The 26,997-nt window shown below is 51.5% G+C and overlaps 10 protein-coding genes across 10 annotated transcripts; 4 read left to right on the top strand and 6 right to left on the bottom strand.

Annotated features, from left to right (window-relative positions):
* Positions 1–210: 210 nt before the first annotated feature.
* On the bottom strand, positions 211–2,441 carry SETTUDRAFT_164698 (uncharacterized protein). Its single transcript, XM_008030839.1, has 4 exons — positions 2,235–2,441; positions 1,624–2,118; positions 849–1,572; positions 211–794 (listed from the first exon to the last, which is right to left on the bottom strand). Exons 1-4 carry the CDS (start codon positions 2,322–2,324, stop codon positions 586–588), a joined length of 1,518 nt encoding a protein of 505 aa, XP_008029030.1. The 5' UTR covers positions 2,325–2,441; the 3' UTR covers positions 211–585.
* A 287-nt stretch (positions 2,442–2,728) lies between these two features.
* On the top strand, positions 2,729–6,346 carry SETTUDRAFT_180484 (uncharacterized protein; the record flags this gene model as incomplete). The annotated part of the gene is made up of 1 exon (XM_008030838.1): positions 2,729–6,346. One exon carries the CDS (start codon positions 2,729–2,731, stop codon positions 6,344–6,346), a length of 3,618 nt encoding a protein of 1,205 aa, XP_008029029.1.
* A 477-nt stretch (positions 6,347–6,823) lies between these two features.
* On the top strand, positions 6,824–7,228 carry SETTUDRAFT_33579 (uncharacterized protein; the record flags this gene model as incomplete). The annotated part of the gene is made up of 1 exon (XM_008030617.1): positions 6,824–7,228. The coding sequence occupies one exon, from the start codon at positions 6,824–6,826 to the stop codon at positions 7,226–7,228; it is 405 nt and encodes a 134-aa protein (XP_008028808.1).
* Positions 7,229–10,747: 3,519 nt separating this feature from the next.
* On the bottom strand, positions 10,748–12,386 carry SETTUDRAFT_155823 (uncharacterized protein; the record flags this gene model as incomplete). Its single annotated transcript, XM_008030837.1, has 4 exons — positions 10,748–11,017; positions 11,141–11,699; positions 11,721–11,874; positions 11,924–12,386. 4 exons carry the CDS (start codon positions 12,384–12,386, stop codon positions 10,748–10,750), a joined length of 1,446 nt encoding a protein of 481 aa, XP_008029028.1.
* A 2,146-nt stretch (positions 12,387–14,532) lies between these two features.
* Positions 14,533–15,596, bottom strand: SETTUDRAFT_95288 (uncharacterized protein; the record flags this gene model as incomplete). Its single annotated transcript, XM_008030836.1, has 2 exons — positions 14,533–15,076; positions 15,151–15,596. The coding sequence occupies 2 exons, from the start codon at positions 15,594–15,596 to the stop codon at positions 14,533–14,535; spliced, it is 990 nt and encodes a 329-aa protein (XP_008029027.1).
* Positions 15,597–16,078: 482 nt separating this feature from the next.
* SETTUDRAFT_33576 (uncharacterized protein) lies at positions 16,079–17,345 on the top strand (the record flags this gene model as incomplete). The annotated part of the gene is made up of 3 exons (XM_008030616.1): positions 16,079–16,254; positions 16,308–16,529; positions 16,598–17,345. 3 exons carry the CDS (start codon positions 16,079–16,081, stop codon positions 17,343–17,345), a joined length of 1,146 nt encoding a protein of 381 aa, XP_008028807.1.
* A 240-nt stretch (positions 17,346–17,585) lies between these two features.
* On the bottom strand, positions 17,586–18,427 carry SETTUDRAFT_43113 (uncharacterized protein; the record flags this gene model as incomplete). The annotated part of the gene is made up of 2 exons (XM_008030672.1): positions 17,586–18,080; positions 18,137–18,427. The coding sequence occupies 2 exons, from the start codon at positions 18,425–18,427 to the stop codon at positions 17,586–17,588; spliced, it is 786 nt and encodes a 261-aa protein (XP_008028863.1).
* Positions 18,428–18,546: 119 nt separating this feature from the next.
* Positions 18,547–19,946, bottom strand: SETTUDRAFT_43112 (uncharacterized protein; the record flags this gene model as incomplete). Its single annotated transcript, XM_008030671.1, has 2 exons — positions 18,547–19,376; positions 19,403–19,946. 2 exons carry the CDS (start codon positions 19,944–19,946, stop codon positions 18,724–18,726), a joined length of 1,197 nt encoding a protein of 398 aa, XP_008028862.1. The 3' UTR covers positions 18,547–18,723.
* Positions 19,947–20,282: 336 nt separating this feature from the next.
* Positions 20,283–23,616, top strand: SETTUDRAFT_180481 (uncharacterized protein; the record flags this gene model as incomplete). The annotated part of the gene is made up of 4 exons (XM_008030835.1): positions 20,283–20,625; positions 20,705–22,868; positions 22,952–23,388; positions 23,491–23,616. Exons 1-4 carry the CDS (start codon positions 20,350–20,352, stop codon positions 23,614–23,616), a joined length of 3,003 nt encoding a protein of 1,000 aa, XP_008029026.1. The 5' UTR covers positions 20,283–20,349.
* A 1,906-nt stretch (positions 23,617–25,522) lies between these two features.
* Positions 25,523–26,250, bottom strand: SETTUDRAFT_33572 (uncharacterized protein; the record flags this gene model as incomplete). The annotated part of the gene is made up of 2 exons (XM_008030615.1): positions 25,523–25,973; positions 26,033–26,250. 2 exons carry the CDS (start codon positions 26,248–26,250, stop codon positions 25,523–25,525), a joined length of 669 nt encoding a protein of 222 aa, XP_008028806.1.
* Between the last annotated feature and the right edge of the window lie 747 nt (positions 26,251–26,997).

Below are 26,997 nucleotides of genomic sequence, written 5' to 3'. Positions count from 1 at the left end.
TCTTCGGTTATCTTGGCCAACCTCGGCCACCCAAAGAATGAGAGGTGGTTACAGGTTGACGAGGACTTGGTCACGGGATCATTTCATCACCATATAACAGAAACTTTACTCCGCTCCGTATATGAGCATGCGCGTCGCACCTTGTCACACATGATTTGAGAGAGCCAGGCGGGTGTCACGGAATGCAAATATTTCAATGGCATGTATTAGTACGTACCGGTGTAAGCGTCGACATGAAACACTATTAACTTTTGGAAATAGCTTCCTTAGCGAAATTTGACCTTGTGCTAACTTCGCCTCGCTATATCTCATACAGATGACCCGTGGAAGGAAACCATGGCGAAGAGGACTGAGAGATCCTTCCTCCTTGCACATATCTAATGACGCAACCCAGACTATGCAAGTCGGATATCTCAGACGACGCGCTATGCATACGAAAAGTTGACTGAATAGGAAACATGGAAAATGCGCCAACGCACGCAGGCTGGCGGAGCCCTGCACAGGAGTGGAGTCTAATCGTGGCCTGATATAGGACCGAAGTGGAGCCTGGTGCGCATAGCTGGACAAATACAGGAATTCGATACTTTAGCTGACAGAGATGCACTTGATGTCGAAGATCAGGTCAGAGTTGGGTGGGATGTCCGGAGGAGCGCCCCTCTTGCCATATGCCAGGGCGGCAGGGATAGTGAGCCGGCGCTCACCACCAGGGGCCATGCCAGCGACACCAACGTCCCAGCCCTTGATGACTTCACCGACACCGAGCTTGAAGGAAAAGGGCTTGCCCTTCTTGTTGGCTGTGCGGTGGTCAGCACGACGTTATGCAGAAACAGGAACTGGCAACTACTCACAGTCAAAAACCTTGCCGTTCTTCAGCTTGCCAATGTAGCGCATCTCGACACGGTCACCCTTCTTGGCGGCCCTGCCCTTGCCCTCCTTCTTATCATCAACGGTAACACCGCTGACGTTGCGAGGTCCCTTGGCGGCCTCCTTCTTTGCCTCAGGCTTGGGCGCATCGACCTTGGGGGAGCCTGTTGGGCCCTGTTCGAGGTTCTTAGCGAACTGAACCTTCTTCTTGTCGCTGCTGGGGGTATCGTTCTTCTCAACCTTTTCGGCCTTCTTCTCTGGCTGGGCGGCACCAGCAGCAGCTTGGCCATCGTTCTTCTTCAACTTCTTTGCCTGTTTCTTGCTAAGTTTAGCATCGCCGTTGGTCTTGCTGATCATATCGTCAAGCGTAGCATCGTCCTCAGGCTCAGCAGCGCGCTTCTTGTTCTTCTTGCCGGCGTCAACTAGCTTGGGCACCTCCTCCTCGTCACTGTCAACCTCGGTGATCCTGGGGTCGGCCATGCCATCAAGCTCGTCGTCCTCTGACTCGTCAATGTCGTCAAGCTCATCCTCGTCGGGAGACAGGTCATAGCCAAGCTCATCAAGACCGTCATCCTCATCATCCTCGCTGTCGTCCTCATCAGGGAACGCAAGGTAGTTACCAGTGACATAGACGTCGTGAGTACCGTTGACACAGAGGTAGACCTCCTCGCCCTGACGGACAGTGATGTCAAGAGGCTGCTGGTAGTGCTGCGTACAGGTTAGTAAGCGCCTAGAGAAACTCATGCAACATCACCGTACCTTCTCGGGGTCAAGAGTGCAGAGAACAAGCTCTTCAGGCTCGTCGTCCTCGTCGTCGTCATCATCGTCCTCGTCGTCCTCGTCGCTCAGATCGTCTTCAGTGGCCTTGGCTTTGCCCTTGGCCTTGCCCTTGGCGCCGTTGGTCATACCGTCAATTTCCATGTCGTCGGCCTCAAGCTCTTCCTGCATCTTCTTTGTAAGAGCAGCTTGCTTAGCCTTCTTCGACTTGGCAGGGTCGCTGGGGCCGCCGTTCTTCTCATCCTCGCTGTCGTCGTCGGACATGTCAGAGTCAAGCTCGGGGAGCGCACCAGCGGCACGCAGACGAGCAGCAATTGCCTCGATGTCACCCTCCTCGTAGTCCTCGTCGTCTTCATCATCATCCATGTCATAGTCCTCAGGCATACGGATGAGCTTGAGGGTTGCGCGAGCATGCTTGTGGTCCTCGTCAAACTGGGGCTCCGCATCTGGGTCGATAGCAGCCATGGTAATTCTGAACTAGTATCAGTTAGCCAAAAGTCGTGAATGCGACGGATGCGCGCAAACCCGAATGCAACGGAAATGCGGCATGGCTGCTGGTCGCAAAGCATAGCCATCGCCTCGAAGGGACTTACTGTGGTAGACTGGTCGAGAGCAGCCACGATTGGAATGCCTCCAGCCGGAATGCGACGTCCGTAGACGCCAACAGGAACAGCGGACGCCATCTTGGAGATTGTCGCCGATGTGTGTGAGAGCAGGCTGATCAGAGTATGGAGTGGTTTCCAGTGGGAAGCGGCTTCTTTGCTCAGAGGCTTGCACAGCTCGAGGACAGCTGGTAGAGCAGAGTGACGGCGAAAAAAACGAGGAACTCGAGAGCAGCGGGTTCGAGAGGTAGAAAAAGTTCGCCAAGTCCTGCAGCTTTCTTTTAGCGTCTTTTCACCGCCGGCAGAACGCTCCACTTTGCTCCACTAGCGTGACATGATCGCGGTCAGACGCGCCACACCACACGCGCTTCCCTACCACCACCAGCGATATCGATATGCAGCAGCCCAGGTGCACCCGCCACCTTCCATCATGACCCCAGCCCCGATGAACGCCCTCGATCCGCCAAGGCCAGAAACTCGTCAGCATGGGCTCCCGCCTCGACAAAAACTCCGAGTCGGTGCGCAAGCGCATCGCTAGCCACCGCTTCGAGGGTGAAGATGGAGAAGAGTACGGAGGCTCTGCATTTGGTGGGTTCACCGACTACTTCCGGCGAAAGAAGATCAAACTGCAAAACTTGGATGCGGACATCCGAGCCCAAGCGGGCGACAAGCCTCAGATCTTCAAAGGAATTGTGGCGCATGTGAACGGCTACACCCAACCCTCGCTCAACGACCTGCACACACTCATAGTCCAGCATGGCGGAGGCTTTATGCAATATCTGGATGGCAAAACCACAGTGACACACATTATCGCCAGCAGCCTCACTCCGAAGAAGGCTGTCGAGTTCCGGAAATACCGCATCGTAAAGCCAGCGTGGGTAGTGGACAGCATAGCAGTCGGCAAACTGTTACCATGGAACGAGTACCGTGTGGTAGATGAAGGCGAGAAACAAAATGTACTGGCACTCGATAATGGAAGTGTCAAGGCCAAGGCAAATGTCAGGATTAGGGGATATCGAGACCAGACAGACGCCAGCTGGTACACGAGCCAGTTGGGAAGTAGCCAAGCTGGACCGCCGAGTACACCTACACCATCCGGCACTATGCGCTCACGCTTCTCAAAGCAAAAACAACGCCATCTCACCCCCGAGGACGACGATGATATCGAAGATCCACCACCCTCCCATCAGCCTGACCCACCTGTACAAGAACAGTCAGAGAAGCCTGAAAAGCCCACAACACGGCTGAAGACGAATCCACCCACACCTTCTGTCACGACAGACAAAAAATCGAATGACGTAGACGACAGTCTCTACACTGAGCCAAGCCCTCCTGCTGCTCAGTATATGCAGCTCAATAGTGAAGTGGAGGAGAGAGCCGAAAGACAGCGTGTTAGACCCGATACCTCCGCGCCCAGGACTAGAGCTCTGACTGCTGAAGAGCACAACGCAATCCTTCTCCGTGACCCAAATATTCGCCGGTCCACCGTTGTGGATCCAAATTTCCTTGAGCAGTATTACCGAGAATCACGCTTACACCACCTATCTACTTGGAAGGCTGATCTCAAGTCACAAATGCAAGCACTCGCGGCAGAAAAGACCCCGTCACAACGAGCAAAACAAAAGCGCGTACCCGGTGCTCGGCGATATATCTTGCATGTTGACTTTGATAGCTTCTTCGCTGCGGTTAGTTTGAAAAAATTTCCTGAGTATAAAGACAAGCCGGCCGTTGTTGCCCATGGACAAGGTAGTGGGTCGGAGATTGCAAGCTGCAACTATCCAGCGCGCACATTTGGTATCAAGAACGGGATGTGGATGAAGCGGGCACAAGAACTTTGCCCTGACCTCAAGATCCTTCCCTATGATTTCCCGGCTTATGAACAAACCAGTCGCACATTCTACGAGATCATGCTCGCTACAGGCGGCATTGTCCAGAGTGTCAGCATCGATGAAGCCCTCATTGATGTTTCAAATTTGTGCATTGCGGTCGGTGGTAGCGATGGCAAGAAACTTTCGGAGGGTAGCAACTATCGTGAGCAAGCTAAGGCTGAAGAGATTGCGTTAAACCTACGAGACGAAGTGAGATCCAGGACAGGATGCAATGTTTCGGTTGGTATCGGTAACAACATTCTGCTCGCCAAGCTGGCTTTGCGCAAAGCGAAGCCTGCTGGCCAATATCAGATCAAACCCGAAGAAGTGCTGGATTTCATTGGCCAGCTCCAAGTACAGAACTTACCGGGCGTTGCTGGTTCAATTGGCGGTAAACTGGAAGACATAGGCGTCAAACTTGTCAAGGACATCCGCGAGCTTACCAAGGAGAGGCTCATTCAAACGCTTGGTCCTAAGACGGGCGAAAGGCTCTATGAGTATTCGAGAGGTATCGACCGCCAAGAAGTCGGCGAACAAGCCGTCCGCAAGTCTGTATCTGCAGAGGTGAATTGGGGTGTTCGATTCGAGAACCAAGAGCAAGCCGAAGAGTTTATCGGAAGTCTTTGCGGAGAGCTCCAAAAACGGCTGCTGAAGGGGAGGGTTAAGGGTAAGCAGTTTACGATGAAAGTCATGCGGCGCTCGCCGGATGCGCCTCTGGATCCGCCAAAGCACCTTGGACATGGCAAATGCGACACGTACAACAAGAGTCTCACACTAGGCGTTGCCACGAATGCGAAGGAGCTTTTGACAAGAGAGGCCTTGGTTATACTACGTGCCTTTGGATTTAGTCCAGGGGAACTTCGTGGTATCGGAGTTCAAATGACGAAACTTGAGCCCATGAAAACGCCTACGGATGGTAGTATTGCGAATTCGCAGCGAAAGCTACAGTTCAAAGTCGGAAATCCAGAGCCAGTGCGGGCAGCCCCAGCACTAAATGTCATTGAAGAGGATCCAATTCAGGACGGCCCAGAGACTCCGCAAAAACCCAAAACACCATCTGCAGACAACCACATTGCATTTGGGGCCCAAGAGCTTAACGTATCAACACCTTCCCGGCGTCCACTCAACACATTGGGTACACAGTTCATCATCCCTACCCAGGTCGACCCCAAAGTGCTTGCTGAGCTACCAGAGAATATACGAACCAAGCTCTTGCGTCAAACTCGACAGTCCTCCCCTGCACCTGCAAATAACGTGGACATGCATGACAAACCCGGTACACCCTCAAAAGGACTACCTTTCCCTATGACGGCGCTTCCCGCCCAGTCTCAGTTAGACCCAGATATCCTCGCCGCTTTGCCTGAGGATGTTCGTGCAGAAGTGCTCGCTGAGTATGCCGATAATGACGCTCCCTTCTCCCCATCCCGGAGACCGAGAGGCGCTGATCAAACGATCCTGCCCCAGTCGCCTCGCAAAAACAGGATCATTGGTATTCCAGCCAAACAGCCTATCGTGCATGTCAAGCGAGGGAGAGGTCGTCCGCCAAGGTCAGCAATGCTAGCCGCGGCTGCGCAGGCAACAGCCATCAGCAAAACCGGGAAGCGGCTCACCCAGGCCAATTTTATATCCCTCAAGAACCCTGCCCGAGAAAGCCCAAGCAACGACAACCCATTCGGTATTAGCGATGACACCTTCGAAGCACCTATTATCACCAAGTCCAACAAAGACGATGATCTTGATCCTGATTTCCTTGCGGCACTGCCCGAGGATATGCGCAAAGAGATCATTGCGCAACACAAAGCTGCGAAGATGAATGCTTTCCGTTCTGCAGTGACAAAGAAAATTGAAGCCCCGACAGCACCCAACCAGCCGAAACCAGCTCGAAAAATCAAAGTTCCACGGCCTTCAAAGGCTACTTTTACCGTCAAGAAGTTATCAGCGGAACCTGATCTTCGGCGCGCAATGAGAATATGGATCAGTGCATTTCATGATGAAGCGCCTTACGAGCAGGATGTCGCCGCCTTGATCAAGTACCTCAGGAAGGTGGTAATCGAAGAGAGAGACATGAACAAAGTAGTCAGTCTTGTGAAATGGATCGACTATGTTATCGACGACGAAACAGACGCTAATCCAGAATTCGCAAGGCAGCCATGGCAAATGTCTCTTGCTACAATCAAAGATGGTGTGATGAAGGCATGCAACGAGAAGGGATTGGGTTCTGTGTCTTTTGGTTAGCTATATATTATGATCTTATTATGACTCGATGAGTGTACTATTGAGGATGTTGGGCGCGAAGCCTGCTTTTGAATCGCCTTCAGTCAGAGAATAGTAGTGAGATACCCTTGATCTGAACACAACCCCTTCCACAAAAATGCAAATTAGAGCTCATGAACTACTCGCCGCGGCTGTACTGCAGCATGACATGTATCGCCAATGTATGATTTCAAAATTGTAGTAATATATATCCCTATTAGACTATTTGTGAGCTCTTCAAGTGGTAAGCGCTTGTCAAATTTGCCGATGGATTATTAGTAGGAGATGCACATTCTATTTTAGTGAAAAAACGCCATAAAACAATCAAGTTAGTTGATATCTTGACGTCTTGTTAGAAGAAAATTGTTGTTGTATACAGTCATACTGTGAAATTATCCTTGCGTGAGCTATTTCCTGTGATTACGGTTAATTTTCAATTCCCAGGTATTTAAAAAAAAAATGCGCGAACAAATTTGTGGAACAGTATTATATCTCATCATCACGGCGGTCTTAACTGCCTGCTGTTGCCTCCGCCACTACGATTCACACGCCTACACCCTATCTGACCGTGATGTTGGTTTGAAAGCGACCGAACCAAACGGTCCTATTCGATTTCGCTCCAAACCCCATCCGGTCGCAAAGAGCAATGGCACGGCCAAATACACTTTGTTTCGCGTCAGCAACAGTAAGACAGAACTGAGATTTACATGCGGTTCGACGATCATATGGACCCTGAAGGTGAATACTCGGTTCAAAGATTATCTACAAGCATTATTGTCAACTCTTGTCTGGTTCTTTAATAAAATAGTACAGTTGACTTTGAAGGATCGAAATACTCGAACATTGCCTGCCAAGCATGATTAAGCTATAGGTAATTCTTTCACTAGTTCGGCTTGCTATCCTGAATAAACTAGTCTGTCGCAACGACCTACTGGTAACTTGAACGTCTGTCTACTATGCCATTTCTCTTCAGTCATGCACCAAGTTAATGCGCCACGTGCCTAATTAGTGTGTACTATATTGAGCAATCTCACTACTCTGAAATGGGAGTATATACACCTATGTACGTAGTATGTAATTACTGGTCTATCCCCCTCCGACGTATCCGTGTTGTCTGCCAGCCTCTTCCGAGCTTGCGCGTCGCTCTAGGGAAGGAATCCCAGTGAAACTCGGTCCGAGGAAGAAATACCGCCAGGTTGACCACAGCAGAGCTTTGTGGTGGCAGAGACGTTGCGATGCCTATACATAGTAAAAAACCGATATCCAATAGGGAGAATAGCCGTGCTTCCTAGTCTGTCAGCTCCTCATTAGGCACGGATGACGGTTCTAGAAGCTCCTATTGTTAGGGGTGTCCATAATACTACCGAAATACTACCAAAGGCTAGGCTGCAAATCTAGTAGTCTTGACGATCTCTTAGTCAGTCTCTACGTCTCTTAAACTTTTGACTTCTCACTTCTCACTTGAATCATTGATAAATATCAAGGTATTCTGCGTAACATGAAACGTACTTTGGCCGTTTTTTCTGTACTAAGAAGGGCTATTATTTGACTAACAAAGCAAGATACAAGGCGATAATTTAAGCCAGGGGCTGTACGTAACTCTTCGGGCCGAAGGAAACAATGCGCGCAAGAATTCTGGAAGCAATCTCTGGATAAGTGGGTGTTTCCAGCTCGCTAAGACAGCGCAACCTAGGCCTTGTGATGCGCAAATTTTCCCGCAAATCACAATTACATGATTCATAGGGAGTGTGTATGTGAACAGAGAACTCTAGCTGTGCTGCGCTGGCTACGCCAGGGGTGGGAACTACTACAATGACAGCCCCTGATGCTATGTTCGCTGATGATATATCCAATAATGCGTCATCTTATTGGCGTTAGTAGGGAATGGAGTATAAGTAAACTGCATCACGATTGATAGAATAGAATGACTGCATATTCTATTAGCGATGAAAGTACCAATTCGGGATCGTGGAGAAGATCTAGGACTGTAATCTAAGGTCACAAGAGACGGCAATGATAACAATCTCCAAAGCTAAACTGCAGTCTCGTCCAAACCAGTGTCTTGAAGAAGTCACAATGGATATATAACAAAACACTTTACAAGACGCAGTAGAGATTAGTGTCTTTTTCAGAGAGCGAGACAAATGTCTCTTGGAAACTCGAATCAAAACTATGATCCAGTCTCTGGAGAAGAGCAAAAATAAAACAGCCAACAGTTGCAAGACAAAGATAGACAGCTGGAGATCGAATTCGGAGAGAAATGGGCATCTAGAAGGAGAAAGGCTAATTCGCACAAGGTTTGTTTACCACTGGCATGCAAGTTGATCTCGTGCAATAAGGTAATATTTACAAGTATATTCATTAATTTCATATACACGTGTATTCGCTTGACTGTATATTCAGACGATCCGTACTGGCTAAGGCCTGGTAGTTGAACCTGCCGGTTTTTCGTTGATGTGAGCGCTGTGGTGGTACAGATAGGCTTGCTGCTATGCGTAATGTCGAGCTCGATATCGATGTTCCTACTCTTTTCCTACTTGAACCAGCACCTGCAGCGACAGTTTCCATTCTGGTTATCGTCGCCAGTCATGACAAAATCACTCGCCTTGTCGTGTCCACCGACCCGGGCGCAAGCCATGTAGCAACTGAATTTCTTGCATACACCATCGCAGTTATCCCAAGGAAAGCCATTGAAAACACGCTCGTAATTACAGCCATCGAAAGTGGGAATTAAAGGAGTATTGGTCTCAATGGCGGTAGCAGTGGGACTTGGAGTAGCACTGGTAACAGTGGCGGCAGCCAGCAGGAAAATCGCGTTCAACTTCATATTGAGGTAGACGGACGATGGGTAGTGTCTGGAGTTGTATAAATGGAGTTGAGGATTGAGATGCAGAGTTTGAACGGTAGTATTAGAAAGATCGAGTTTTTGTTTTGTTGACTGAAAAGCTGAAGGGTGTAGAAAAGACTTGAGGTTGTTGTTGTTGGGTCAAGAGAGACAGCTCAAGGACGTACGCTTTTATTGCCACGCGTTAGCACTCTGTCGTTCCGCTTTAACTCTTTCTAACAATGAGAATAGAGCCTTAAGCGCGTAGAATCCTGGGCATCAGCACTGCTGTTTTAGGTGCTGCTCTGGTGCCACACGGATTCTCGTCGGGCCGAGTTAAGATTAGACTTCGTAGTTTGTCAACACAGATATCGTAGAAGGGAACCTTGAACACTAAAGCCTAATCCCCAATAGCCTAGTTATAAGGGGATAGGCACTTTTGTATCTAGGAGTTGTCTATATGCATTAAGCGGATCTAAACGAAGAGTACGAGACAACTATGCTCACCATGTGAAAATCTGTAGTCAAGCAAGTATAAGTCAAGTCGGCAAATGTTTGGCCCACAGATTTTGCGGTTAAAATACAGTCTTGAAGGGTAAGTATCCAGAGTGGAGCAGAGTTCGGGCCGATACCAGCTTTCATATCTTAACTAACGGTGGCTCTTTCCTACCACGCTCTAACCACTCTCCACTAATACGTGGCTCGCGATTGCTCTACTTATGAATGGCTAGGCTTAGCGGATCTTACCAATTTAGTTGATGTTATTAGCAATTGACACATGAGAGTGGCTAAAACCCCTATCGAAGGCTCTGGATCTGTACTTGTCCTCCGAGATCGGACTAGTGAATGGGGACAGCACGATGATGCCAATGCGATGATTATGCAATATTTTGTGCCCCGATAATCCTTTCCAGAGTGGCTGCCTTTTCTCGGCGAATTGTTCCTCGTTCGTTCTGCAGTGACGAAACACGATTAGCTAAACTGTCAGGGGCACAGGGTGCTCTACTTTTCATTCTGCTCCCATAAACAGTCCCTTGTTTGTATCTGTAGCTTTAGCAGTCAGAGCAGTCTCACCCATTAGCGATGTAGTCGCAAACTTCCCGTCTACATAATATCTGGGCTCTTCAGTCACGTCTACACTGCTGGCTCATCGATACAAAAGTTACCCGAGCACTCCGAGGATCAGGGATGATCAACAATAGCCATTTTCCATTCGTCTGTGATACGCATGCAAATTAACCTTGGATTAAAGTCAAAATTGCGATCAACGCTAGAATATCGGCTCGATGTCCAGAAACATGATGGCATACCATCAGAAGTGTAAGCTTTTAGACTTTCGAAAAATTCATCTGCAAGATTTTGCTCGCGCGTATTTGGTCAAGTGCGTTTCCATAGATAACAGAGTAACCAAATACCCCGGCTTATCACTAGGTAAATGCGATCAAATCTACTACTGTAAACATATAGGCCATTCAGTCCGCACCTCAATCTAAGTTACAGCAATTCATGGTCGTCATGATTATTACTCTACCCATCTCTTGTTTGGCGCTCCCCGGCATTTACAAAGTATACCTAAACCCCTCTAGCCCCTCAATAACCTTACCACCACTAGCAGCCCTCTTATTTGCTCTCCAAAACTTCAAGTTCAACATCAATGACAAAATAATAATAAAGCCCGCCGAAACCATACACGCGACGATGCCCAAGAAATAATCAGGAGCATCTTGCGTCCTAAAGACAGTGCCGCCCAGGATACCACCAATGCCTCCGGCACCGACAAGCGTAGCAGAGCAAAGAGCGCGCTTCCACTGGCCCCGGATGTTGTTTGCCTGCCATGTAAGAATGCAAGGAATATTTGCGTTTGCCGCGGCAGTTGCAAGGAAAACGCCTGCGAGATCGTAAGCAACTATACCAGTGACATGGAACCGCAGCAACTTACCAAACTATCTAACGCCGAAATTTTTGCTGAAGCCAATCATAGGCAGGCCGATGAGAGCGAGAACGCCATTCGCAATAACCCATGGAGACCGAACTTGGTACTTGTCGCCTGCCCACGCCAACCCCATCATGACGAAGCCGGCGAAAACGTAGGGTGGGGCAACCAGACAATTGCTAGCCGCAACGCTGAAGCCCATTCCATCTTTGAGGATGATTGGAAGAAAGTACGCAATGGCATATGTGATGGTCGTTGTGAACATGTAGATCAAGGCAAAGCCCCAGACCTTGAGATCCAAGCTGCCAGCAAGGTACTTTCGGAGGTTGAACTCCTCTGCCACTACATCATGCCGGTCCTGCTGGATTCTCGCCACGACAAAGTCCACCTCGTCTTGCTCGAGGAACTTTTTCTGTATCTTGCTGGGCTTAGCAGCTAGCTCGGGGAAATCGACAATGTAGTACCATCCGACGAGGCCGATGGCGACAGTGATTATGCCCTGCAGCATGAAAATCCATCTCCAGCCTGACAAGCCTGGACCGAAGCCAACGGGGGTATTGGGGGCACTCTTGGTGGGGCTCTAGTGCGGACCGAGCCACTCTGCTGCTTGGAAGCCGTAGCCGTTGAGCAGTGAGAAGAGGTAGCCCAGGATACCCGAAAAGGCGGATGACAGCATTCCGATGAGGAAGAAGAAGGTATTGCGCTTCTGGAGCTCGTATCGCTTGTACCAGCACGAAAGGAGGTATGCGGAGCCTGTTGTTTGTTAGTGCCCATGTCTTTCTGGCCGTGGTCTCAAACATACCCGGGAAGAAACCAGCCTCGAAGATACCCAGGAGCAGACGAAGTGGGATCAAAGTCGTCCACTCCTTTACAAATGCAAACGCAATCATGACGGCTCCCCAGATGACCACGATGGATGGAAGGAACAGCTTTGGACCCAGTTTCCGTAGCACGACAGTAGCAGGAGGCTGGAGCGCTACATATGTGATGAAGAACAATAGGACAACAGTACTGTATCTCTCGCTGGTAAGCTTCAGGTCCACACCCATGCCTGCTACCATTGCGACACCGAGATTTGTTCTGTCCATGAGCGACACGCAGTACATGAAGCCGAGAGTGGGGATGAGTCGAAGATCAACTTTGCGTATAATATTCTTTTGCTCCTCAGGCGTAAACCGGTTGATGGCCGCATCGCTAGACGAGATTTTGGATTCCATGCGCTCAATGGCGGCGACATCGCCTTTCTCGTCTGCGTAAGAAGCCATGCTGGGTATCTGGTAGTCGTACTGGCTGTCTCAACGTGGCTGAAAAAGAAGCAAACTGCTTCCTACAAACAATAGCCTCACGAGGTGTAATCAGGAGTCATACAAGTCGATAAAAACGAGGAACGGAAAACGCAAATTCCCCAAACAAACAAAAAAGCCTCGCGATAATGAGGGCTGGGGATCAAGACAAAGAACCTGGTCCAGCAACAATGATACCACAGCCCTTCCTATTGGGGAAAAGAAAAAAAGGAATGATGGGGATATGATGGGCTGGGACATGTATCCTTCGCCAACCTTGAGCAGCGTAGATTTGCTTTCTCTCTCTCTCTCTGTCTGTCTTCTCAACTCTAGCGTACGTACTACTACCATGTATGATCCAGACCCTCTCCTCCCGTTCAGCCGCACCCTAACTCGACGACACAGAATCCAGAAACCAGCGGATTGATGCGGTGGATTAGGATATCGAGTAGCATACATGTCCATGATTCTCGCTTCAACATGACTTAATCATCCCGCCATGATTTTGGATTCAAGTATTGTTGAAAAAAAAACAAGGCACGGAATATATATGCATACTCGCATCAGTAGTCAATCACGTGCATAAGTCTGTAAGGTAGACAACCACCAGCCTCGAAAAGAATAATAATGATAAAGGCTTCCCGTCCTTCATACCCGTCCCTCCCTTCACCCCCCAACACCCCCAAGCCCCTCAGGCACTCAGACTCGGTAAGTTCGTCCGACCAGTGCGCGTGGCCTCAGGCCAAGAAACAAGCAGGCCAAGAGAAAAAAAAGAAACCGGGGGGTTTACAAGTGCTAGCCGCAAAAAAGAGCCAAACGATCAACGTTCTAACGCCGCCGGTTGAACAGAGCGGCACAGCTGGATTGGATACATTACTCGCGATGCATATACGTACATACCATGCACACGCGCTAATTGGAGGCTAGTGTGTGCAGTGCGGGTTGGGTTTGGCCAAGTGTTGGTGTGGTGGACATGACATGACGTGATGGTTTTTAATTTGGGGGGAGAGGGAATACTTGCCTGTTGCGAACGAGGTATTGCATTGCGGTGGTGAAGGATGGTGGTATACCGTGCGTATCTGTGAGCGCGGGGTAAAGAGTGTGGAGAGCGCGGGGGGTGGCTGAGTGGGGAATAACTAACGAGCTAGGCTGAAGAAGAGGCTGAGAGGGGGGGGATGGAGGGGGATAAACGCCGAGTTCTTATTTTTTTTCTTTTTCTTTCTTGTTTCGACGAGACTGTGATGGGTTGCGCAGTTGTGATTGCATAAAAAAATAAGTAGCTGTGTATGGTACAGAACTGACTTTGCTGGGTTTGGGTGTCTGACTTGCCGTCGCCGCTGCCGCTGCCGCTGCGGCATGCCGGTAGGCTTAGTTTCCTCTCTTTTTCTTTTCTGATTCTGACGGGGGGCCTGGATGGCTTGGGTAGACCTTGGTTTAAAAGCCGGACTGTACTGCCGTTGTGTTCTTGTGTGGAGCTGCATTGTCAGTCTCAGATGCATGTGTGCGTGTGTCATCGGGTAAGGGGACACATTTGCAATGTACTAGCCGCTCTCTTTGCTGGATCTGGGGTATAGTGGAGCCTAGTCTGGGGCTGTTACTCTGGGGAAGTGGAGTGAGGTATTAAATTTCAATGGAGGCAATTTGTAAAAGTCCCCGCTTTCTTCGTTCAATGCAGTAGACTTTCGGTATCTGTATCACCAGTTCCTACAGATTGGTTTAGTCAGTGTAGCTATTGGCTGAATCGGTGTTGAATAAGAGTTCAGGGAATCTCGGTTTCAAGTTTGTCGCGCTAAAGGATTTTAATCATATACATACCGGATGGTAGAACGGCTGGAATAGCTATGTAGTGCAGCTAGAGCAGCGTGGTACTAGCTAAGATGGCCAGAACAGCCAAGTACTTAGAGCTAGAGTGGCCAGAACAGACAAGGAACTCTAGAACGGGGTCTGTACAGCTGGAGTAGAGTAGCGTGCTAACGACCAGAACAGCCAGTCTGGCCCGACAACCAGAACATTACATACAATAGCGTAACAGCACAGCAGGCAAAGCCGGACCGCTTTTACAACAACCATGACATGCTGTAAGAAACATTTATCTGTTTTTCCAATCCAAGCACCACACCCTACTCGACTACTTGAAATCCTTCTCCCCCAGCGACTCCTCAACCTTCAATATCCTCTGCCATGTCTCGCTCCACTTCTCCCACTCGCCGTCCGGCAGGCGTCCCTGAATCGGGAGTCTACCCCCCTCCATCGTACCGTAGCCCGTCACGCGCTTAACCGCCTCCTTGATGCCCACAATACCGTACTTGCCAATGTACTCTTCAGTCGTACTCACGACATACTGCAGCTCCTTGATCCTCTTGAGATTCTCATCGGTCACAGGGCGCGTTTCGGCGAGCTTCATGAGGGAGCACACGGTCTTGGGGCAGATGGCTGCGAGGCCGTCGATTACGCCGGCGGCGTCGAAGAGGACGATGGGGCCGAGTTGCTGGCCGAGGCCAGAGTAGACGCGGAACTTGGAGTGGTCGATTTGCGGGTCTAGAGAGACTTGGTTGTGCCATGAGACGACGGCATGCGACATTTTGCAGCCGACAATGTTGGGGTGCTGCGCGAGGATGCGGTAGGTTTCTGGTGTGACCATGACGCCGTTGGTGACGCCGGGGTAGTTGTAACTTTGACACTCTCATTAGCCCTTTCCGTCCTCTTTGATATCGAGTTGTAGTTGCTTGGAATAGTGGTGGCTTACATTAATATCGGAAGTGGACTCTTATCCGCAACCACAGTGTACCACTCCCGTATCCCCTCCTGGCTCGCCGCCGCACCGAAATATCCAGGTGCAAGCACGAGACCCCACTGCGCGCCAGCGGCCTTGAAGTCTTCGAGCCACTCGAGCGTCTCGTCTATGCTGTTGATCAGGGTTCCAGCCATGATGGGGTAGTCTGTGTAGCCCGCGGCGTCGAGACCTTTGCGCACACCGGCGACGACGTCGATGCGCTCTTGTCGCGACATGTGGATTGCTTCGCCCGTGGAGCCTAGCAGGACGAGTCCGCGCACGCCATTTTTCGCTAGGAAGACGCTGTGTGCGATTTGCGCTTCCACGTCGATGCCTGCTTGCAGCGTGCTGCTTTCGGACTTTGGTTGGAAGAAGGTGGGCACGGGCACGAAGACGCCCGTTGGTGGTGATGACGGCATTGTCAGTTACTAAGTACCAGGTTGCTGGTGTTGGTGTTTGTAAAGAAAATCAAAATCCGTATCGCTGCTTTTACGAAACCGAGTCTTATTGTCAATCAATTGAGGGAATATGCCGCAGCTGAAGGTCTGAAGGGGCGGAGTTAGGGCGAGATTTATTGCGTACCTGTCTCGTCAACATGCTCGGGTTGCTTTGTCCCAGGACCCGAAGTCGAGGTGCCCCGCGGTGGAGCAATACCGTGACGCCGATGACCCCGCGCCCGTCGGGTTACCGCGAAAGGAGGTTCCTCAGCCGTGACGCGACATGCCGATTGGATGACAGCAATATTGTATCGTCGGTGTTTGGAAACAAGTTCTAACCGACCTGATTCATTACTGCAAAGGCAGTGTTATTAGCTTTTGTTCACCACATGTTCATCTGAGACGCACAAGTATTTAACCTTCTAAACAATTGATCTGGGGAGAACCACTGAGATTCGATAACCATGGGCAAGATTGCAACAATCGAGTACTTCCGAGTGCCGCCCCGCTGGCTCTTTGTCAAAATCACAGACGAAGACGGCAATTATGGCTGGGGCGAGGCCTCTCTTGAGGGCCACACGGAAGCCGTCGAGGGATGCTTAGACGCGTGGGCCGCACGCTACGTCGGATTTGAAGCAGAGTAAGATGTGTGTATCCCTCCTACTTGGAACCTAACTAACCAGCGTCCAAAAGTGACATTGAGCACATATGGCAGATGAGCTGGCGCGTTGCTTTCTACCGCGGCGGCCCCGTCTTCATGAGTGCCCTCGCAGGCATCGACATTGCACTGTGGGACCTCAAAGCCCGGAAACTAAATGTGCCCATTTATCAGCTGCTGGGAGGTAAGGTGCGCGATAAATTAAAGGTGTATGCCTGGATCGGCGGGGATAGACCAAGCGATGTGAAGGAGCAAGCGTGAGTGCAGCCCTATGACAACAAGACGATGATGAGAAACTGAAATCTTGCCATGTTTCCCGCAACAGACTCAGCCGCAAAGCCCAAGGTTTCCACGCGGTGAAAATGAATGCAACAGAAGACATGGGCTGGCTCGACACGCCATCGTGCCTGTCGTCCGCCGTGGCGCGTCTGCAGACGGTCAAAGAGCTGGGCATGGACGCAGGCATGGATTTCCACGGGCGCGTGCACAAGCCCATGGCCAAGCAGCTGGCTAGAGCACTGGAACCACACCAGCCTTTGTTTATCGAGGAGCCGCTGCTGTCCGAGCACATTGGCGGCATCACATCGCTGCATACGCAGACGAGCATTCCCATTGCGCTGGGCGAACGCCTGCATTCCCGCTGGGACGTGCGTCCGTTTCTCGAGGCCGGATGTGTCGATATCCTGCAGCCAGACATCTCGCATGTGGGCGGCATATCCGAGCTGAAGCGTATAGCCGCCATGGCGGAAACGTACGATGTCGCTATTGCGCCACACTCTCCGCTGGGGCCCATTGCGCTGGCGGCTTGTGTGCAGGTCGACTGTACGCTGTCCAACTTTGTCATCCAGGAAATGAGTCTGGGCATTCATTATAATGCTGGCAGCCAGGATTTGACGGCGTATACCAAGAATCCTGAGGTGTGGGATGTCAAGGATGGGTTTATTGCGTTGATGAAGGGACCGGGCTTGGGGATTGAGGTCGATGAGGAGTGGGTGAGGAGGGAGAGTAAAGATGCGAAGCCGTGGCTTACTCCTGGGTTCTTTGGGCCTGGGGGCGAGATTCGGGAGTGGTAGATGGTGGGTACCCTGGGAGTACTTTGAATGAAAACTCAATCGCAAGAAGTGAGATGCTCGTGAAGTTTATGATTTTTTTTCCGCATAACTAGATGCAAAGAGAGGATAAGACGTCATTCTTCTTTTGCCTTACATAAGCAGGAATCTGTTTGAGTCAAGTTCCATATAATTAGGAGACTATAGATATTCACCAACTTTGGATTGAATTGCTCAGATAGTTTCCTCCTCTTCCTTGTCTTCTTATTCTTTCTCATCTTCCTCGTGTTCTTCATGTGCCTCATCTTCATCGCCCCCCGAACCAAAACGCCTACCGAAATGTTTGAATTGAACGGACATCGGCGACTCTCCCAGAAGCCCAGAGCGATGTGTTGGAGGGGGCGGAAGATGAAGCGGTCTGAGTCCGTGGAGTAGAAAAGGTGTTGGTGCGACGGTGCGAAGCTGCCTTGCCGGTGAGCCCTCTGGAGTTGTAGAAGGCGTTGGACTTGTTTGTTCATGCTGCCTCCAACCGCGCACCATTTCAAGACTTGGTCCCTGTAAAGCCGGCACATCGTGCCAATCCTCATATGCAGCCATGCTCTGGTCTGTAGTCTCGTCGTAATACACTGTGCTACTCCACAGCAGCGCCTCCCACGGCCACACGAAGCCCTCGTCCTGCCAGGGCCAGGTGTGTGTCTCGATGTACTCCAGCAGCGCAAAAGTGGGGAATATGAGAGCTGCTGCGCCAAGGAGACCTATCTGTATTTCTCATCAGCAATCATGGAACTGGGCGGAAGGTTCGAGAGTGTACATACCACCGCAGCGCTGAGTTCGTCTGGCCGCGGGAACCAGCCTGGCTGTTCATACTCGGCAATGGAGAAGAGCAGGACGATGATGGGGAGGTAGACGCGCTTGTATCTTGGTAGCTGGGCGAAGAGAAGGCGGTATTCAAGGCGGAGGGGGGCGGGGTGCAAGAAATCCACGACGTATACGGCAATACGGCGGAGTAGTGTGGGCGTGATGTCTGCATTCACGTTGTTGTTCTCAGGTTGGGGGGTTGGAGTCATGGGTGGTGCAGACACGGAAATGGAAGGATCGTCTTGCATGATTGGCAGTCAAGGGAGGATGTGGTTGGTTTGGTGTTGAGTGGAGGGCCGTACCTTCCCATATCGGAGCCGGGTGGTGAAGGGAGAGCGAGGGCTAGATCGGCGCTAGAGCTGGCTGTGCGAGCAAACACTCTGCGGCAGGGCAACAAAAAGACCACACTCATCAATAAAAAAAAACTGCTTTGTAGGGCACAAACGTCATCTTGGCAGAATACAAGAGTGTTGGCCCTTGCTGCTCACGTGGCTAGTTCTCAAGTCGTCACATGATTTTGCACATGGAGCATATGGGCGAGAGCTCAAGTCAATGTGCTGTTGGACCTTGCCTCCTGTATAGCGCTCCACAAGCGTTGTGCCACAGCAGTACTGGAAAAGAACCTCGCCGCATCTGCATGAGGCCAGGATACCGCTAGTGACGGAGGGATGTCGTCAATGAGCCGCTTCTTCATCTCGTCGATATATTTTTGCTGAGTGTCCTGTCCGTGTTGTGCAGACATGGATACGTGGGCCGAGGTGTCGAATGTGATGTCCAGCCTCTCGAGCCCCGTAAGCGTGTTGAAAATGTGGCGCATTGCGATTGAGGGCTGACCAGATTGGTTACCAAGACGATTTGCACCACTGGAGCTGGCTATAGTCATGCAGAGGCGTTTGAAGAAGCGGAGGCTATCAGGGTCCATGCCCACTATAGTCTCATAGGCAGCTGAGACGGTGTCATCGAATAGCTGCATGCTATCCGGACGGAAGACAGCCGGCATACACAAAGTCACGCGCTCATAGAGATACTTTCGGACTTCATGGTGCATCTGCCGGTTGGCCTGCATGAGGGCAAGGCGCGGACGCGTAGTTTCGTGGTGGCGAGGCGGCAGCGTCATCTTGGGGTTGCTGGGCAGAAGATGGGAATAGACATGCAGTCGGAGCTCGGCAGGCAGACGCAGAAAGGGAAAAGGGCGGACTGTGCCGTGTTAACACGGGTCTGACGTGGTGGAGCTGGAGCGGGAGCGGTAGCTTGCTTGCCTTTGGCCTCGAGCCTGCGCACGGCGCCGTCGAGCTGCGTGTCGCACACGCGGTCAATGTCTGGCAGCAGGCGGCGGATGTCGGAAAAGGTTGGGTCGACGCCCTTGTTGAAGTCTGACACGGCGTATCGGTTGACATAAGGCCTGCCGCGCACCATGGCCTCGCACGCCTGCGCGTAGACATGGGGAATGAGGTCCGGCCGCGCGACACGTTTCACCACCAGAAAGAACTCCTCAGACCCAGCGATATAGAGGGAGGCGCCGCGAGCAGATTGCGTGCAAGCCGTGTCGGAGAAGCTCGTGATATCACGCACGCTGGGCTGCGCCGGAGAGAGGCCGGGCAGGGCCTTGTCGAGCGCCTGCAGCTGGAGCTTCAAGTGAGCCGCATCGGCAACCGAGAAGCCGTGGTCGCGGCGCTCTGCCTGGGCGATGCGGTGATACTGGCGCGGGATGGACGAGGCCCTCTGCTGGGTGCGGGCGTGCAAGTCGGACAGCGTGTAGATTGCCATGTCGGAGCGAGGTCGGCAATGAGCCAGGGAGTTGTCGCTGGCGTGGTGGCTGCCCCGCGCGCTCCACAAACACTAACACGCCCGGGGGGCAGTGAGGTCATGTTGGCTGCTGGGACTCTCGCTGCACGCACATGCACATGCCAGACATCTCCCACCATCCCGACACTGCTTACATACATCCATACTTACCCGCCATGCCCTGACATCTCGCTTCTTCTCCTTTTTTTGTTGCTTCTGCTCCATCCTCCTATTCTATCCGTTTCTGCCCAGCACCGCCACCACGCTGCATCGGCGCCTTGCTTTTCGCGTCTGCTCCCGTCCGACCCCCCGCCCGACGAAGCCAGCTCCGCCATACCGCCAGAAGTCGTGGCTCCCCCGGCTCCATTCTCCCCCAGTCGACAGCATGTCTGCCCCCGACAACAAGCAGGGCTTCCTCTCCAACCTGTCGCCATGGGCCTCGCGTGCCAGCACCCCCAAGCCTCCCGCGACGCCCAAGCCTGAGGGAGGCACGGAAAGAGCAAAAAAGATGGACCAGGAGAGGGACAGGGAGCTCGCGGCCACGGTGCTGGCGTCCCAGCAGGGAGGCGACCACATCATCGACCGCAGGCAGAGGCTGAGCCTGAAGCGCTATCCCCCCGACTGCCCTCCGCTGGCCGTGAGGTGGTTCCATGCCATAGACGTGAGTAGGCCAAGGAAGAACCCTTTGCGCAACTGCGTTTCGAGACTTTGCGCAGACATGCCGTCGCTAACCAAGACAGACGCCCAAGAGAAAGCCGCTCTCGAAACACGCAATGGCGCCCGACACGGTCCTGCCCAAGCCCAAGAAATGGCTGCCCTTTAGTGCCAGCGACTCGCGCGCCATCGAGACGGCATTCCAGAAGACCGCCGACGAGGCAGACACGGACGAGCTACGAAGGGGTATAGCGAGCCCTGCAACACCCATCCAGCACAGCCCTATCGCTTCCAAGACTACAAAGGTCCCTGTCAACGAGGACTACCTATTCGACGTTGAAATAGAGACACGCGAGTTGGCGCCCGCTTACTGGCTGGGCCCTGTATACGATGTCAAGCGAGGGACGTGGTTCACTCAGGATGGAGAGGCGGTTGACGAGGGTCTGGCTATGCAGCTTGAGGAAGGTTATTTGAAAGTCAAGCCGTGGAAATTTGGGAAACCAGAGCAAAAGCGAGCGGCTTCGCAGCCTCGTGCAAGACCGCTGTCCATGGGACCATTGGACGATGATCACCGAAAGGAGCTGGGAAGGCTGAACCGTGACTCGACATCAAATCCCGTCACACCCAAATCTTCGTACGATAGCTTGAAAAAGGAAGCCTCAAAGCAGCCTGAAGATGCAAAATCAAGCGATGCCTCCACCACTTCAAATGCTCCAGCCGATTTGCCCCGAACACATCGACTTTTCGGCGCCCACCTGAACTCGACCGTGACATATCAAGACGAGACGACAGCATGGTTGCTGACTGATGACATGTGGTCGCGTATGGGCAGCACCCTGTACCAACGCTTTGCTGGAGGTGCGCATTATGCTGGGCACAAGTACATCCGCGGGTATACAGATCCAGCAGAGAAGAAGAAGCAACCGAACCCAGCAAAAGACCCCCAAAGCGCGAAACCACCCGAGCGCTCCGTAACCCCATCTCTGGCATATGGATCAGACCACGGGAAACAGTCTGATTCCGACGCCAGTGTCGACGAAGATACATCAGAAAACGAGCGGAGCATGTCGCCTTCTCAGACGCGTAGGCGCAATCTTGAAAGACAGGTTTCCTCGCTCATGACGTCGTTGAAACCGGAATATGAGCAGCAACAGCAGGAAGAAATGCGGAAGCGCGAAGAGAAGGAAATGCGGGAAGACTACAAGACCCAAAACGACAGTGATCAAGGCCGCGAGATCGAGCATCTCCTTTTAGTCACCCACGGCATTGGCCAGCGGCTTGGAATGCGCATGGAGTCGATCAACTTCATCCATGATGTAAACACTATGCGCAAGTCCCTCAAGTCTGTATATGCAGCTTCGCCCGACCTCCAAGCTCTCAACGCGGAAGTAGATTCTGAATCCAAGAACAACCGTATCCAGTGCATCCCCATCATCTGGCGACACCTTTTAGACTTTCCAAAACAGAGCTTGAGGCACAATCGCAAGGAACATGACCTGGGCGATCTCGACCACGAAGACGAGGAGTATCCAAATCTAGACGACATTACGGTCGAAGGAGTCCCAGCCGTGCGCAATTTTCTTACCGATCTCGCTCTTGATATCCTGTTGTACCAAAGTCCCGCATACAAAGGCCACATCTCACGTATCGTTGTGAACGAGCTCAACCGTACCTATCGCCTCTTCAAGGAGCGGAATCCTTCGTTCAAGGGCAAAGTCAGTTTAGTCGGGCATTCGCTTGGATCTGCCATCATGTTTGATGTTTTGTGCATGCAAAAGGATCCCAAGGCAGCACCGAGCTCACATTCAACCAGACAGCGACGATCAACTGAAGAGGGTTTGAAGCTAGACTTTGAAGTGGAAGACTTTTATGCACTTGGATCACCTATAGGTCTTTTCCAGATGCTTAAGGGGCGGACGATTGCCGGAAGGCCAAAGGCTGCGTTTGTTCCACCCAAGACACCTTCAACGCCTATTGACGATCCCTTCTCGCCAGGTGGTGATGAGCATGCTTTTGACATCACAACTTCTTCGCCTCTCTGCAAACAAGTCTTCAACATTTTCCATCCCACAGATCCAATCAGCTATCGTCTTGAACCTCTAATATCGCCCGCAATGTCTACTCTCAAGGCACAGCCCCTGCCGTATACAAAGAAGGGCATCTTTGGAGCACCCGCCTCTCAGGGCATAACTGGTATTGGACAACGAGTTGGCCAGGGCGTGACTGACTTTTGGACCTCTCTCGGCTCAGGTGAGTTGGTTATAGCTAGAAGTAGATTTGTGCCAATGATGGCATACAATTTCTCACGGTGCCAAAGCTAACCATGCCCATAGGTATCGCAAGCGGACTCCTCAACCGCAGTCTAGGCATCTCCGGCAGTGACATGGCAGGTGGAGCCCCTCAAGGCCAACGCTCCTCACGCCCTCTCAGCGCAGCACCCAATGCAAGCAACCCAAATCTCGTCCCTGGCCTCAACGAACCGACCAGTGCCTTTATCAGCGAAGAGCGCCGACGGCGTCTTGGCCAAGAGACCATTGCCGAGGGTGAATATGGCGAACACCCACCCACTCTGATTGAATCCGACATTGAAACCCTCTTTACCGGCTTCCAGAAGCGCCGGAAAAGCCAGCCAACCGATGACAGCGAACACGACACCAAGGATCTCGAGTGGCAGGAACTCGAGGAACGAAGCCGCAAGTTGAAAAAGGAAGAGCTCAAAGTCCGTCGTTTGAATTCAAATGGAAGGGTGGATTATAGTATCCAAGAGGGGGTGAGTTGGTCTTTTTTGTTTTCATTCCCATTCTCATCTCCCTACTCCTCCATGTGTTTAACTGCAAACTTGATGCATGCTAACACGATATCCCACACATAGGCCTTTGACATTTCGCTCCTGGCGAGTATAGCAAGTCACATGACGTACTGGGCCGATGAGGACGTGTCGCATTTTATGATTTCTCAGCTCCTCGCTAGACATCGCGTCTTCAAACCAAAAGAATAGACTGGTTCTTGTCGTACACGGGGAAAAAAAATGGTTAGATGGGCGTTTGGATGCTTGTTGTTCGTCTTAGATGGGGGCTGGATGGCATGGATGGCATGGGGTGGGATGGAATGGGATGGGGATTTGCTCGTTTTTTCTTATTCATAATACCCTCTCTCTCTCACTCTCTCTCTCTCTTTCTGCATGGAGAAATAGAAGTCTTGATATTTTTTTTCTTCGCTTATCCATCGATTCATTCGCTCGCTCGCTCGCTTGTTCGTTGATTCGTTTATTCTTGTTTGCACCTTGCTGTCTTTACATGACATTATTCTGAAATTCGAAATCCACGGGTATGTTTTTCGCTTCTTTCTTTCTTTCTTTCCTTCTTTCTTTTTTTTGGTAGGAGGCAGGAGGCAGGAGGACTTTGATGAATAGGAACGGTGAAACCTTTTCTTTTTTTTTACCAACTCTTTTTTCTTTTTCACCTGTCTGTCTGTATGTCTGTATGTCTGTATGTCTGTATGTCTGTATGTCTGTATGTCTGTATGTCTGTATGTACTTGTACACATTCCGCCACTTTGTTTTCTAGTTCTCGTATAGTTTCTAGTTTACCTTTTTGTTTTGTTTTTTTGTATATAGATTATACTACACTATACACCGACACAGAGAGACACAGACAGATACACATGTACAAAGCAAGACATACACACATGAACAGACAGACAGACAGACACATAGCCACATAGCCACATAGCCACATAGCCACATATATAGATACATACAAATCTCAAGAAAGTGATAAAATCAATATACATATCTACCCTAAACAGTAAAGTGAGGCAGGGGGGGGGATGGGTATCTCTCGAGAGAAAGTATGTCGGGGACTTTACCAAACCAAACCAAACCAAACCAAATCCAGAAATCTCGAAAAGAAAAAAGAATAAGAAACAAGCTACTAACACAACGAGGACGAAACCACGGCCAGCGGCGCCCAGGACGTCGAGGCCCAGACGCCGCAGGCGCCGCTGCCACAGCAGAGCCCGCGCCTGCCCACGTGGCGCTATCTGCTATACGGCAGGGACGCCTATCAGTGGGCGCGCGAGAGAAGGGCTCGGGAACAGGCTGAAGCGCAGGCCAGAGAGCAGATTGCAAGGCAGCAGGGCGTGGAGATGGTAGATCGGAATGGTATTGCTGCTACTACCACCATTACTACTACCATCACTCCGACTACGACTCACGCTGCTGCTACTGGTCCAGCCGATACCCCGGAAAACACTCAACAGCAACCCCAGGAATCCGCTACCACTCCGGAACCAGCTTCAACTCAAACCCAAACGACACAGCCTGCGCAACAGCCCGCGCGCTCGATATGGCGCCGTTACTTTACGACGGGCTGAGGCATTCGTATTTACTTGTTTCTTTATTCAGTCATGTAATTTCACGCAATTTCAACACATTTCACGCAATTTCATGGGGAAAAACATGGTGGGATACGGGACTGGGGTGATGAGATTGACGAGGACACACGGAAGCATGACGGGAAGACGGGGGTGGGTGGCCTTTTTGTTGTTGTTGTTGTTGTTGTTTTTTGGCAACATTGTTATGCGATTACGATGACGATCACAAACGTATGTTTCATGCCATGCGATGAAATGGCATTGGAAAAACAAAAGAAAGAAAGAAAGAGAGAGCGAGGCGGGAAGAAAAAACGAGGGGTCCAGGGCTTGCCGAAATGCCTGTTTCAACTACACTCACGGAGGCAGCGCAGCGCGAGATGAAGTATGCGCAGGGCAACGAAGAGCACGGTTGAGTTGAAATGGTAAACAGTCAGATTCAGAAGGAGAAAGGAAGTGGACGAGAAACAAAAAGAAAAAAGGGGGACTGACATGTTCTTCCCATTTCCCCCTCTTCCCCCTCTTCCCAAACATCAGAGCGCGCCCATGTTTTCCATGTTTTCCATGTTGATTTTTTTTTTCATTCTCATCTTCATTCTCCTTTCTATTCTCTCTTGTATCACATCCGTTGTTCTAAGGGGCGCGCCGCCCATGGCAATGCGCTCTTCCTCATCGTACTGGTCCATGTCTTCTTTGCTCATGTAGAGCGAGCGGCAGATAGGACAGCTGGTCTTGCGCAGCACAAACCATGAGACGAGGCATTCAGCGTGGAATTCGTGGTTGCACACAATGAGGCGGAGGATGGTCTCGGATTCGGGTGCGGTGGTGGTGCGCGTAATCGTGGGGCCCAGGTCCGTGGATTGCGGTTGCGGCGCGGCGGTTTCGGTAGCGGTAGCGGTTGCAGCAGAAGTAGGAGGTTCGTCGGGCGACAGTTTGGCGGGCTCGGGGGGCGTGGGGGCGTAGAGCGCGGATAGACATATTGCGCTGTTGGCATGGAGTTTAGTGTCCCAGTGGACATGGCGTGAAGTGACGATTTGACGTACCATTCTCGTTCCAAGACCGATTGCGACTCTGACCTAGGCGTCGCTTCATCTTCCGCGGCGCTGCTGGCTCGCGACGATACCTTTGTGACTTCGTTCAGCTTTTCCCTTGCTTCCGCTCGTCGGAGCGCCGGCTTCTTGACTTTGGCTGGCGGACGCGCAGGTAGCGGTGTTGTTGTTCGCCGACGTCTTCTTATGCAAAAGATACATAGGCTATCCATTCTGATTAGCCCTAATCATCTCCAAATCTGCTTGCTTTTTTCTCTTCTCATCCTCTACCTGGCTTACAGCGTCCGTCTCTTGGATGAAGCACATGTTTCGCAACCACGTAGAAAAGAGGATGGTCCGGTCCCGAGACAAACTTACAAAGGCGCTATAATAGCCACAATGAATACTGGAATCAAAAAGCTAAAGGCGGTAGGCGTCATACCCGACTGGCCGACCGTCTGTTGCCATTCTCGCGCTTGGAGCCGAAGCACATGACCTTGACCCGAAATGGCTGGCATGGCAAATTTCCCGATTTTTTTTTCCTTTCCAATAGCGGCGGCGGCGGTTTGCTGGCTTTAGACTCTGTTGCGGAGTCTTGGAATGTAGGGTGGGTGGGAGGATGCAGGTTGGTTTGGCAGACTGCGGGGACCTGATGCGACGTGACGGATGCAGGCGGCTAAGGCGGAAGCACAGATTGCGCGTCCAGTCGATCCTCCGCAAAATGGCTGGGGCGGCCTGATTGTGCAGTACTGTACATGTAGATTGGGGCGTGGGGGGCACACCGAGCCCGTGCTGCAACACCTTTTGTCCTTGGGCGGTTTCCGCGGCCGTCGGTTCGCAACAAATGTCTGGGGAAACCGAGAGCATGGACTCTCGCACGGGGGCCCGTCTTATGGAATAACAAGACGCCCCGGAAAACGGCGTATCGGACGCCCCCCATGATGAAGAGGCGCCGTCCGCCGGCCGCCAGCCTCCACAGC

This window comes from Exserohilum turcica (genome assembly GCF_000359705.1).
Source record: "Exserohilum turcica Et28A unplaced genomic scaffold SETTUscaffold_5, whole genome shotgun sequence".
NCBI classification, from domain to species: Eukaryota; Fungi; Ascomycota; class Dothideomycetes; order Pleosporales; family Pleosporaceae; genus Exserohilum; species Exserohilum turcicum.
Note: the sequence above shows the minus strand (reverse complement) of the source record. Positions and strands in the feature narration are given on the sequence as shown.

What these genes read in the sequence shown, in the direction of transcription:
- SETTUDRAFT_164698 (XM_008030839.1), bottom strand. Translation starts at nt 2,324, where the DNA reads ATGGCGTCCGCTGTTCCTGTTGGCGTCTACGGACGTCGCATTCCGGCT. An exon ending in CTCTCGACCAGTCTACCACA is followed by an intron (nt 2,119 to 2,234) that starts GTAAGTCCCTTC and finishes AACTGATACTAG; the next exon opens with TTCAGAATTACCATGGCTGC. An exon ending in GCACTCTTGACCCCGAGAAG is followed by an intron (nt 1,573 to 1,623) that starts GTACGGTGATGT and finishes ACCTGTACGCAG; the next exon opens with CACTACCAGCAGCCTCTTGA.